Here is a 13,459-nt window from a genome sequence, read left to right on the forward strand (position 1 = left end):
TAACGTTTTAAATTTAAGGTTTATAAAAACTTTAAATATTATAATTATTTTTTATTAATATTTAAGATTAAAGTATTTAAAATCTTAAGTTTTGGAATATTTAGTTAATATTAATAAAAGAATGAAAATTAAAAGATTTATAATGGTTAAATATAAGGTATATAATATATTTAAGATAAAATGTTAAGTAAGGCATATATTGTATTATATTAATAAGTTTTTTAATATAAAATTAATTTTTAATTTTTATTTAATAAAAATAAATAATTATAAAATTATAAATTTTATATTAATTATTAATAAATGAATTGGTATAATTTTTAATTATTATTTATATAATTAAAAATTAAAAACGATAATTATAGTTTTAAAAAACCTTATTAAATTATTAAAATATTAATATAATATTATTTTATAGGTTTAAAAATTAAATTATAAAATTATTTAAATAAAATTAATAGTAAAAAATTATTTTAAAAGTTTTTATATAAAGTTAAAATTTTTAATTAATTATATATAAGTATAAAACAATATTATTAAACGTTTAAGGGATATAATTAAAAATAAAATTAAAGTTATAAAGATAAGTATAAAGTTATTATATTTATTATGGTTAAAAATATATAAGGTTACGATATATTTATATAATTATATATTATAATATAAATATAATTAATAATTTTTATATAATTATTTTTATATATTTATAATGGTGAATAATGGTATTATAGTTTGGGAAAAGAAATTTTAATAGGTTTATTTATAAGTATATAATTATAAAATTTATATATTAATAATAAACGTTTTAAAAAAGGTTAATAAGAAGTATTAATTAAATTTAAAGGTTTAAATAAGTTTTTTAATGGATTATATATCGATTAATATATATAAGATTTAAAATTTTTATATAAATAAAGTAATAAAAATTTATAATATAATTTTTAATAAAGATAAATTATTTAATAAAAATTTTATAAAGTTAAAAAAGAAATTACGTAATAATTTATTTTATATAAATATTAAAAAATATAATTATATATTTTAATTTATTTAAAATTCCTAATTAATTATTATTTAAATTATTAATAATAATATGGTAAATAATAAATTTAAATATATTAAGTGAATTTAAGGTAATAAATACCATAATAAAAATTAATTATCTTTATATAAGTGTTAAATTTGCCTTTATACCAATTTTAAATCCATTATTATTAATAACTTTATTTATAGTTATGATATATTTTAATATTTTATTTGATAAAAGATATTTATAAATTAAAATTTAATAAGTTATATTTAATATAAGTAGATTAAAAGGTTGAGTAAGAATTTATTAAAGATGAGCAATTAATAAAATAGGAAAAATAAGGTTATTTTATAAGTTTTTTTAATATAATTTAATTATTTTAATAATACGTATTAAAGTTAACTTTTAATAAATAAATAAATTTAAAAAAATATATTAAAAAAACTTTTTAAAGTTTTTTAAAAGATATAATAATATTAAGAATTACTTTTATAAAGCGTTATTCGAAAAAATTAAAAAAATATATTTAAAAAGTTATTATTAAATAAAGACTTAAGAAAAGATTTTATAATTTAATTTTAAATATTTTAAAAAATAAATCTTTAATTATATGTAAATATATATATATAAAATTAATAAATATAGTTATTTATAAAAAACTCAAATAAAATTAATAGTTTAAAAAGATTAATAAACTTTAAAAATCGAGAAAATATATATCTTAACGTTAACCAAAAAATCTTTTAAAACCTTAATAATAATAATTGTAAAATTTAACTTTAAATTAATTTAATACAATATTATAAACATATTTATAAATATAAAATTTAAAAAAAAATATATTTATAAAAATGTTATTAAATTATTAAAGAAGAAATAATATTTTTAAATTATTTAAAACGTTATATAAATTGCGAAAATCCCTTTTATTATAATAAAAGGAATTAATTAAAACTTTAAAAACCTTAAGCTTTAAACTTATTCTTAAAAAACCTTATATATTTATTAAAAAAAATTTATTATTTGTTTATATTAATAATATTGTTATAACATATTTTAAAATTAAAAAAAAATAACATACTTTATTAAAAACTTTAAACAATATTATTAACTTACCGAAAATAATAATTTACAATAATTTTTAAGTATTAAAATAATAAAAAATTAAAAAAAAATAACTTATTTAATTAAATTAATTCGTATATATTAATAAAATAACTAACTTTGCAAAACTTTTAAATTAAATTTCAAATACTTTAATAATTAAAAAAAAATTATTTTTTTACGAAAAAATAACCTTATTTAAAAATACTTATCGCTATTAATAATATATAAGATTTATTTTATATATTACGATAATTATACGTTTAAATATAACCTTTACAACTTTATAATTTTTATAATTTAATTATAACCTTAGCTTAAAATATTATAATATATTAAATTAAATAATTTTATATTTTAAATATATACGGGGATATATGTTATAATTAAAAAGGGGTAATATTTTTAAAATTACAAATAATACCTTATTTATCGATAATATTTATAATTAAAAAAACTTTTAAATATATGTAATAAAATTATTTAAGGGCATAATAAGTTAAAAGATTAATAAGTAAGATATAATAACTATATTTATTACGGAGGTTAAATTATTAATTTTATTATAAATAGCAAAAGAGGTTATATTTGTTATAAAATTAATTTAAATTAATTTATTATTAAAACTAATTATAATAATAAATAAATAATTAGGTTAATTAATAAAAATATTAAAAAACTAAAAATTAAATTAAAATATATAAATATATACAATTATTAATTATATTAAAAAATTTAACAAAATTATATTAAAATAAATTACGTTATTTTAAAAAATATAATTGTAAATAAGTTTATTAAAACCTTTATAAAAAATTTATATAAATAATTTAAAATTTAATTAATTTTAATAAATATTAAAAACCTTTTATAAATAAAATAACTATAAAAATTAAATAATAAAATAACCATAAAGTAAAAAATATATATTAATAACAATTAAAAATAATTAAAGGCCTTTTTTAAGCTAAAATTAAATTGTTAATAATTTAAATAATAAAGGAATATTAAAATATTTTAAACTAAATTAATTTATTAATTACATTTAAAAAAATATATTAAATTAATTAATTATATTAAATAACTTAAAAATCTTTAATTTTATATAAAATAACAATGTAACACACGTTTCCACGATTTTACCTTAATAAATTAAATCATTAAAAATATAATGAATTAAACTTTATATAACGTTTATTTAATACGTATTAATTATGTGACAGATATTTATTATACAAATGTGTGGGCTATGCGTGAGCGGTGTGTGTGGGCATAACCCTGGTCATGTGACGAGGTCACGTGACCGTTATCCCAATAATATAATCTTTTATATTTTACTTTACGATTATTATAATAGTTTATATACATTTTATCATATTTAAAATTTAATATTTTAATAATAAAATAATAAAATATATTTTTAATATTATTTTTAAAATTTTTAAAATTTTAATTTTATATAAGAATTTTATTAAATTATTATAAAATTTTATAAACACTTATAACTTCTTAAATAAATAAGTTATATAATTAGCTTTAAATTTAAAAATTATATTAAAACGTCTTTTATTTAACAATATAAATTCTACATTTATATTAAACAAGACTTAAACGTCTTAGCCTTGGATCAAGCCTTATTAAACCTAATATTAAGGACTTTTAAATGATGATATTAAAAGAAAAGAAAGGAATAACTTGTATTAAAAGTGGATGATACTATGTAAAATGGGTGTGTGCGACCATAAATGGTACTTATACTAAGAATATGATCACATGATCAGGGTCAAGGTCACCTGATACACCAGCACCAGTTCAATACCATATTAATTGGTAAAATTATAAACAATAATATCTTTTAACAGCTTTATATATAAATTTATATATATAATTGTTAATGTATACTCTTATATTTATTTCACCATAAATATTAGCCCTGCCATTTTTTCAAAATTTTATACCTGGTTAAAATCCAATACCGTACTCAAAATCAAAAACTATATAATTTTATCTATTTTCTTAAATTAAATACAAATATGCGAAATCGTTGATTTTGTATGGGAAATGGGTGGCCCCCACTAGGGTGGCCCTAGTAAGGGTGGTTTGACTTATATCGTCTCCATATTCATTTCTCGGGGTGCGAAGTGGCATTATTGAATTATTCTAATCTCCTACTGTCACATGACCTAAGGTCATTGGACCCACTTAGTGTACACATAAGTATACACATCTTACAGATATTAGATATTCCTCCTAGATACTTGATAATACAACAATAATAAGGACAATATGACACACCATTACACCTACAGAGCACAGGTCCATGACGTCGTAGGGCTGAAGCAGCCGGCACTTTTGGTAGGTAACCCGACTGCAAGGAACCTAGCCATTTTAGCGCTTAATCTAGCGATTGCTAGGGAGCTTTGGTTTACCACCATCGAGTCGAGTCGAGTCTTAAAAGCCTAGCCTAGGTTACTCCTTTGTTATACATATAAGTTCATGCTGGGGCGTATAATGTCTCACAATGTTGTAATTCCCTTTTCATAGATAATCTCATCGGAAATGATATAAATAAGTCACGAGACACTATCTGCTATCCCCCTGGAATCGAAGTGTTTCATACTGGTCTTCTGCGTTTGATATTCAACTATAACTAATTCACCATCAACCTTAACTCACTAATAGAATCAAAATATAAACAACAGCTTACCTAGGTTAGGTACCCCTAGGTAATCTATCATATCTTAGAAATATATAACTGATTAATTTCTACCCTTCGCTATCCATCTAAGGGACACGAAAGGATGGCGGGTCCTGTACACGTCCTCGACGGCTACTACCTCTCCATCACGCTCCTTGTCACCATCGCGTATCAGCTGTTCTTCTTCGCGATAGCGTTCAGCTTAAAGTTTGATAAACTTACAGGTTCCGCCCCTATTTCCTTTCTTCCCCAATCGAGTTCTACATAATTAAAGACCATCTTCTCATAAAATTACAGACTTCGCCGGAGGTACCAACTTCGTGGTCCTGGCCGTGCTCACGTTGGCCCTGGGCCGCAATCCCGATGCACGACAGATCGTGGCCTCGGTATTTATTATGGTGTGGGGATTGCGGCTCTCGCTCTTCTTGCTGTACCGCGTGCTACGGACGGGCAAAGACGATCGCTTCGACGGCACGCGCGATCGGTTCTTTCCGTTCCTCGGCTTTTGGGTCTTCCAGATGCTTTGGGTGTGGGCCGTCTCGCTGCCCGTTACTATTCTAAACTCCCCCGCCGTCCGCAGCTACCAGCCGCAAGTCGCCTTCGGCACGGGGCGGGATATAGCAGGTGTGGTTTTATTTGGCATCGGCTTTGCTATGGAGAGCGTGAGCGATGTGCATAAATTCATGTTTCGGTCGAGGAATGATCGGAGCGCGATTTGCGACTCGGGGCTCTTCTACTGGAGTCGTCATCCGAATTATTTTGGGGAGATCATTATTCAATTCTGTAAGTTTTCACTTGAATATCAGTGAGGATTTAAATTGACGATGAAAGCTATATATATGATATGCGTCTCGCCCGCTGCTGATGGCCCCGTCGTCGGACAAGCGTTCAATGCGCTTTACGCTACAATCTTGGGTCCCTTCTTCCTCACCATCCTGCTCATGTTCGTCTCAGGGCTGCCGCTGTCCGAGCGCCCGGGCGCTAAGAAGCGGTACGAGAAGGGTTTGAATTGGGAAGGCTACCAGCGGTATTTAAACCGTACTAGCATCCTTATCCCGTTTCCGCCACAGATCTATGAACGGCTCCCTGCTATCGTAAAGAGAACGGTGTTCCTTGAGTTACCTATGTACGTATTTGATCCGGCCAAACACTCGGAGATCGCCGAAGATAGTCAGATCAGCGGATGAAGGGTGGTATAAGAACCCGCCTACTGGCCTCCACCGGATTAAACAGCCCTTAAAAGATAGGACTTGAGTGAAGCGAGGGTATCTTTTACATGGATAGCTTTTCCGATTTCAATTTACCATCACTGCGCCACCAACTACCATCGGCTAACCACCAGGCACGAGCGTCAACGCCGCTCATCAAAACTTTCAACATCGTTTATAATCCACTCAATTCGCAGGCGCCCTTCACAGGCTCCATATGAGCAGCTTTCCCCTCTATATCAGCTGGCGTTGGGGCCGCCCCGCTATTCATGAGTATACCCGCCGGGTCGAGGGGTTGGTCAAGAGATTCCTGAGAGGCGCCGTAGTCGGACTCCGTAGGCTCTTCCGAGTATGTTTCGGAGCCCTCGGGTATGGGAATCATGGCTGATTTAGTCCATATGTGGATAGCTCTTGACCAGTCGAGCCCATCTATACACTTTAGGGGCATGAGAAGTTAGTGATTACCTCTCTTCAGGTCAAATAAAAAACACCTGGTCACATATTGGGTGATATATTGGTGACTATACGTTTTATACATCGAATAACAGGAAGAATAAAGAGATAGCGGATATATACTTACTCCTCCTTTGACGGAGACAACATTCTTGCCCTGCATGTTATTAGCGTACATGTTACATGTGTCACCGATGGCATGCACCTACCGGTGTCGTGTGAAGCAGTCTAGTCCCGCAGTTGCGGCAAAAATAGCTAATAGAGATAAGTCAATATATCTATCTATCATCGTAATCATAAACCGAGGGAGAGTCGTAGTAATTACCAATAGAGCGTGTGACCAGAAGGTGTCGGGCGGCTATATCATCACCAGCGAGTCAGTGAGTCACACTTCAAGCCAACAGGTATCTATCTATACGGATTATAATACAATATTGATACGGAATTAAATAAACGGATAAAATACTCACGCATAGCACGACATCAGCTCGGCGTGAGGTAGAGGAAAACGGGGGAATATGGCCGAAGTACCAAAGGCCGAGCTCGTCTGACGGCGACATTCGGCACAGTGGCAAATGTAGAGAGCCAGGGGCTTGGGCAGAGGCGTTTTAAACGCGACGGCACCGCATTGACAGCGGGCATCCATGGCTTATTTCCTTTTCTGATGCTTCTTCGCTTCTTCGCTATGCCGTTATATTAGATACTAAAGTTTGGACACTCAGTATTCCCAATAACGGGAGGCTCTGTATGCCTCTGGGTACGTACCGAGGTATGTAACGGGTCCTTCGGGGCTTATAATGTCGGTAATGTCGGTAATGTCGGTAATGTCGGTAATGTCGGTAATGTCGGAAGTACAAGTAGCCAAGTCAATATAGCAACAAGAAGTTGAATCAGCAACGGATGATAATTCCGGAGGGAAAGAGTATAAGAAGCCCTGGTCCCGAAAGTTATTCTTAGCGTGTCCCGATCCCCGCGTGCCTGAATTAGTCATCAGCCTTATACATACCTACATACCTATACATACCGGTATACCTTTAGGTACCTTAGGTAGGTAGTTCTAGCTAAAATCTATAACTGGCGAAAGCACGCCGATGACATCACGACATCCCCTGCAAGCTTAAAATTCGTCATATCATCCACCACTCTCACGCGATGTCACATGTCCGGGCTTTTAGCAACAACCTTAACGTTGCTATCATCTCGGACATATTATTAGTTTTGCTTTTAAGCTGTGTCCTTGCATCCACGATATTTCCAGATAGTGAAGTTAAGTGTACACCCGTTTCTTTAACAACGTGCAGTGCCATCTCCCCATCTGCTGCGCCGACTATCTATCACACTAGGCTTCTTATCATTCAACAGTGACTGTATTGGAGCGCTGAGACCGTGTTCCACCGCAATATGCTATTGCGATGCCCATAGGCAACCATTTATCTTCAATGATTATTTCTTCCATAACTTCCCAGAAGTTGTAGAGGCAAACTATTCTGAAGAGACTTATCGATGGATTCTTCCCTAGTTTAATATTCATTGTGAAGTCAGCTTGTATTAAGTGATACCCATGGAAACGTTTGCGTAGCATGGCCGATGATCGGGAAACTCCTTGTATCCAGTCTGGAAATGCGGCAGTTATGCAATCCTTCCCAATAAAAGAGGAAAATAACGCTTTAAGAGGGCTCTTGTTGAGAACTACTAGGTGGCGGCAGATCTGTAGAATATCCTCCGTGGTGAGAGTATCCGAGTTCATGTTTGATTCGACGCATATGTGGGTGTTTTTATTTGCATAAGGTCATTCAACATCTCGAAGAAAATAGCCAAGTCCTCATTGTCTGATCTCATCAATTGCCTCGATAATTATGGTTGTTTGAGCTCTGCCGTTAAGGCTAACCAGTTTCCTGATCATCTCTTTTGAGTCATCTAACGTGAGCAGCTCTTCACCGTAGGACTTTTCTGTCCATTTTTTTCGTTACCATTTTTAGCCCCAGTCTGCTATTTGCAAGCTGTCTAACGATACTCCGGAGGATGGAATCAATACTCGTTCCCAGGGTCCCCGAACAGTAAAAATAGGCCATCGCTCCTTGGTTCTCCTCGTCGTATAGAGTCTTGGTATACTCGATAATGGTCGACCTAAGACAATTAGTATATGGGCACGGCTACCCTTAGCAAAGATATTGAGACCTTACATCAAGATAGTTTTCCCTGTCCCAACTAAATTCACTTCAGCGTACACAAGGCACATTATATTATTTACATTCGTCCTCGATCAGTTTTGTCCATTTATCTACCTCTTCATCTCTGTTACGAAGGGTATCTTTAAGTTTCTTCAGCTCACTATCAGGCAAGGGTGTGACGCTTTTGAGGATAGTGCCTAAGTAAACTGTGAGATATATGCTGGACTATATTTCGAGCTAATGAGAGTACCTAGTTTCGTTTGATTTTGGAAGCTTTTCATTTCCGCCAAATATTCCAGTGTTGCTTCATACATGCTGTTCACGCACTTTTCAAGTTCGTTTAGGTTGCCAAAAGGCATCGCCATATATCGAACTTCAATCAAGGCGTAACGTGCAAGGAGATGAGTTAAATACTTAGCTCCGTCTAATATTGAGCCGTCTTTATCTCTGTAGTTAATGGCCATCTACAAAACCGTTAGTACGCAAACTTAATTATTACTTGAATATCACTAGGTTGTACCTGGAAACAAGCCGATGTAGCTGACCAAGCAATTGTTCCTATAAAGTTGACATGAGTATAGCATCTAGCAAGTATATCGATTAGGATTATCCAGAAGGATCAAATTTTAAGCCGGCATCCATGAGTCCTTTAAATTATATGATAGAGTTTATCATCTTGTGAATCTTATCTAAGAATATGTGCCTTTTTTTTGCGTGACCCCGTCGCGGAATATCGAGTGTCTTTCCCGATATTCCTCATATACTTCAGATGCCTGTTGAAGTACTAAATTAATAATCTCGGTATTATTCGGACTCTTTTGAATACCATCCCGAAAACTCGACACTGTTTTTGGGTCAGATTCTTCAAATCTTAGGAGTGCCGCTTCCCAGAGATATTTTCATGGATTATGGAATAGAAATGATGATAGGGAGAGAGGTAAATATATTGAGCTTTAACAACAAGAATTATCTAACCCTTATCTTCGTTGCGAGGCTGCTGTGGTACATCACTGCCACACAGCAATGTAGCTGTGTTGGCATCTTTTAATAGGTAGTCTGGTATAAAAGAGTAACATCTACGCACATTTTTGCATTTTTGAGAGTACCTGTTGAGATTCATTCCTCTGCTTCACTTATTTCTAGATAGGTACTTTCAAGTAACCAAGCCTGCTTCAAAGGAAAACGAAGCACGCGTTGCTTTAACTACTTAGGCGCCTAGGTTAGGCACCTAACTATCTAAGAGGTACTCATCAATAGTTCGTCTTATGACTTAGGTATATATAAACTACCTGCCTTAGGTACTAACGTTAACTTTTTCAAAGAGCTCTGTACAGCGAAATTCTTGTCTTATACATCTGCTCTATTTCTTAGCTACGTAAAGTCGACGCCTCGCCATCACCGTTGATCACCTCGGAATTTTCCAATTCGTTTCTGCCGGGAAGACTAATGAGGTCAACGTGCCCGGAGAGTTTCTCCTGGACATCCACAGCCGGGGCTCACCAGCCGGTGACGTTCAGTTTTGCCAGGATCGCCCGGGGCTAGTCCCCAGAGCGGCAGCGATACTAAGAGGGAATATACTCAGTCTGAAGCGAGAAGATTTGACTGACCCTTTACCGTCCTTAATGGGTTGAGGTAGCTCTCTTGAGCACATTTCAAAAACACACATCCATTTGTTTTGGTATTCGAGTGGGTTTAGGGACTACATGAGAAAGTCTGGTCCTTCCAAATAGGAACACGCCAGTACTACATATCGGAAAATAATTCCAAATGACTCCAAACTTGTAAAGTAAATAGGTACTTGTTAGCTGAGTACCTAAACCCTTGGTTAATTCCATACTTTGGGTCCAAAAGACCTAGCAATCTCTAGAAGCTACAATACATAAGAACGTAACTATTGTAAGTAAGTAATTATATCCGCCCCTTACGTTCTTTGCCATTAGAGTATTCTGTTCGTCTCACTTCGAGTATACGAACTTCCTCCGGGTAGTCCAAACCTCGCCAAGCCCATTCGACAGCAGCAATATACCAATATATCAACGCTTCTTTTGCTAAGGCTTAGCATAGGATAAGTAAATAAGTCGATTGGATTTCTCGAAGCCATATGCCCATTAAGTTTACTATAGCGTCAACTGGATTCATAGCAATGTCTATTATGCCAGCCCAGTCTTCCCATCTATCTAGCTTACCTAAGGTATGCCATTTTCCACGTCAATACGAGCGTGGGGTATAAGAGCGAATGAGAGCACATATACGACGATAGTTAATAAAGGCGTAAGTTATTATAGATTGGGTCTCGGTAGGATAGATTAAGTAAACCGCATCGATGGCTGCGTAGGTACTTACTACGCCGCGGCGGCGCAAGACGGAGACCGGATCAGCTTCCCCAGATGATCTCCGGAGGTCTAGATCGTGCTCTAGGTCTATCTGGATCTCGCCTGCTTACCCCGTCCGGGCGGTTACAGTCCGTCTGCGGTCCCACGAATCTGGTTCGGCTCTGATAAGCTTATTGCCACGGCCAGATCAAACTGCTTAACCTAGACTGCCGTCGGTTCCCTCCAGACAGGACAGGACCCTTTATCTGACGACATCATCATGCCATCATGGGGTTTTGGGGAAGTGGGGAGAAAACAACAATAACTGCGGATCTGACGAAACTCTTCCTATAATCCTTAGCATTCTTAGCATCCTTAGCACGTCAAAATCGGCGCGCATTTACGAGGAACCTCTTGCGTAACTCATACATATTACATACGACGAACTTTATTGGCGTATGTTTAATACTAGATATATGCGTTGTCGTATGGCTGATGAGGAGGAGGTAGCATGCAGTAATTCCACTATCCGCAAAGCGACTAACGACGCCGTCTCCACTTGCGCGGAATGCACTAGGAGGGGGGAATGCGACGTGCTGGCGGCCGGCGGGCAGATCGCTCTTACCACTAGGTCTACGACGAGATCCGTCAACGTGGATTTACGTAAAGGATGTGTGCGTGTGCATAGCCTCCAGATCTAGAGCCTAAACGGAAACGGGACATCTCGAAATCGAATCAAGCCCGGCCGAGAATTTGAGGATTTTGAAGATTTTGAGGATTTGAAAGACCAAGTGCCTAATAAGCTACCTAATAAGGGGGCCCGGTTGGATGGGGGCTACTTGTTATTAGGCAAGGTACGGTGCCCCCAACTTATGTATTAACGTCGGACTAAATCCCCCAATCCCTGAAAACAAACACAGCAGCGTTACACTACAACCGCTGCGTGGATCCGTCGACTTTGTCCTGAAGAAAACCATCATCATCAATCTGAATTTCGTGCATGACGTCCGCTAGGGATCGACCAGGAGAGATCTGCAAAAGACCAGGTCCGGTTCTCCAGAAAGGCAAAAGACCTGCTACGATACCGAATGGTTAGCGTCTCTGTTGTTCCATGTACTGTACATACCAACTTGCAGAATAGTCCGGGACGTAGGTAGCATGCTAGGAGGAGACAATACCGGGGCTGCTGCTGCGGGATTCCGCTAATTAATGTACAATACAATACCTTAGAGGTGCTATGTACGTATTATATCACGACCTGCTTCGCACGCTTAAGAGCTATATGTCATTACGTTAATAGTCGAGCGAAGAACTCCACAGGGGAGACGGAGACAGATGTCAAGGACGTTTGGATACCTACGTAGGTAATTATGCGTCTCCTACCGCATCGAAGTAGGTTATGTTATAGCTGATAATGATGATGATGATGTAGATGATGTATACAAGACGACGTCTTACACGCGACCTACTTATGGGCACTACATACCTACACTACACTACCTATTCTACCTATGTATATACTCCACCGCTGACTTGTAGTTCTCATGTACATGTAGCATCTCTCGCCTGCGCATGTACCCATGTACGAAGGGGCCACGTACTATAGATGTATCCCATACGCAAGAGCACGCGAGAACTACCACGTTGCGTCCCGGATAGGAAGTGGGAAGCCTACCGCCAAGCCGCCTTAGACCTCGGAGACAATCTCGATCTAAGCGTCTCGCGCGAGGCCGAGTTTGAGATTTCGAATCCTATCTCTTCCATTCGTCTTCGGTCGTCATTATGATGGTTTTGCGCATCTGTCGAAGAAGCTCGGAGATATATGATACCTCAGTTATCAATTGCTCTCTTCGTCTGCGCTCAGTTCTCTTCTATTAATACCAAACAGCGTCATGTCGTGTCCCCTTCTTTCGAGTTCTCCGTTACGATACTTTTATTGCCCAGCTGCATACGCACGCATACGCATACACATACGCATACGCATACATATACACATGTCACAATGGATAGTTACAGCATCTTAAAACTCCAGGTTGCATAAACAAGGGCGTGCGGTACCATACCCGTTAGAGAGAAAGCTAGGGGGGTTTCGATAGATAGCGCAGATGCATGCGAGTCCATAGTGTAGCCCCCCCCCCCCCCCTCCCTCTCCCCCTTCAACCCTCGTCCTCTACTACCCACCTTATTTGTAAGGTCGTGCATAATGGTAGACGCAGGTCCGAGAGGATGAGGTTAAGCGCGGCTCGCGAACTTACAAACCGCCCAGGATCTTTTTTTGCGTGGTTCGTGATTAGCGCGGTCCTGTACTATGTATGTAGTACACGTTGGCCCTTGGTTTGCAGTCTTGCAGTCTCGCGTGTAGATGCGGTACGAGTACGATGCTAGCAAATGCGCGAGGGATAAAGGGAGGGCAAAGTCAGTATATGGAGCCGCCGGTTGCTGGCTTAGCGTTGCAGATAGGTTAGGTAGGTAGGTAGTCGAGT

The 13,459-nt window shown here is 35.4% G+C and overlaps 3 protein-coding genes across 3 annotated transcripts; 2 read left to right on the forward strand and 1 right to left on the reverse strand.

Moving 5' to 3' along the window:
• Positions 1-4,466: 4,466 nt before the first annotated feature.
• F4813DRAFT_178237 (DUF1295-domain-containing protein) lies at positions 4,467-6,138 on the forward strand. Its single transcript, XM_049239286.1, has 4 exons — positions 4,467-4,489; positions 4,851-5,056; positions 5,130-5,615; positions 5,664-6,138. The coding sequence occupies exons 2-4, from the start codon at positions 4,936-4,938 to the stop codon at positions 6,017-6,019; spliced, it is 963 nt and encodes a 320-aa protein (XP_049097253.1). The 5' UTR covers positions 4,467-4,489; positions 4,851-4,935; the 3' UTR covers positions 6,020-6,138.
• F4813DRAFT_178177 (Mss4-like protein) lies at positions 5,929-7,555 on the reverse strand. The gene is made up of 5 exons (XM_049239284.1): positions 6,964-7,555; positions 6,819-6,851; positions 6,703-6,748; positions 6,621-6,650; positions 5,929-6,476 (listed from the first exon to the last, which is right to left on the reverse strand). The coding sequence occupies exons 1-5, from the start codon at positions 7,137-7,139 to the stop codon at positions 6,216-6,218; spliced, it is 546 nt and encodes a 181-aa protein (XP_049097254.1). The 5' UTR covers positions 7,140-7,555; the 3' UTR covers positions 5,929-6,215.
• Positions 7,556-12,436: 4,881 nt separating this feature from the next.
• Positions 12,437-13,104, forward strand: F4813DRAFT_367431 (uncharacterized protein). Its single transcript, XM_049244171.1, has one exon. It carries the CDS (start codon positions 12,799-12,801, stop codon positions 13,015-13,017), a length of 219 nt encoding a protein of 72 aa, XP_049097255.1. The 5' UTR covers positions 12,437-12,798; the 3' UTR covers positions 13,018-13,104.
• Positions 13,105-13,459: the final 355 nt, after the last annotated feature.

The sequence above is a fragment of the Daldinia decipiens genome (genome assembly GCF_022478715.1).
Source record: "Daldinia decipiens strain CBS 113046 unplaced genomic scaffold F4813scaffold_30, whole genome shotgun sequence".
Classification (NCBI taxonomy): Eukaryota; Fungi; Ascomycota; class Sordariomycetes; order Xylariales; family Hypoxylaceae; genus Daldinia; species Daldinia decipiens.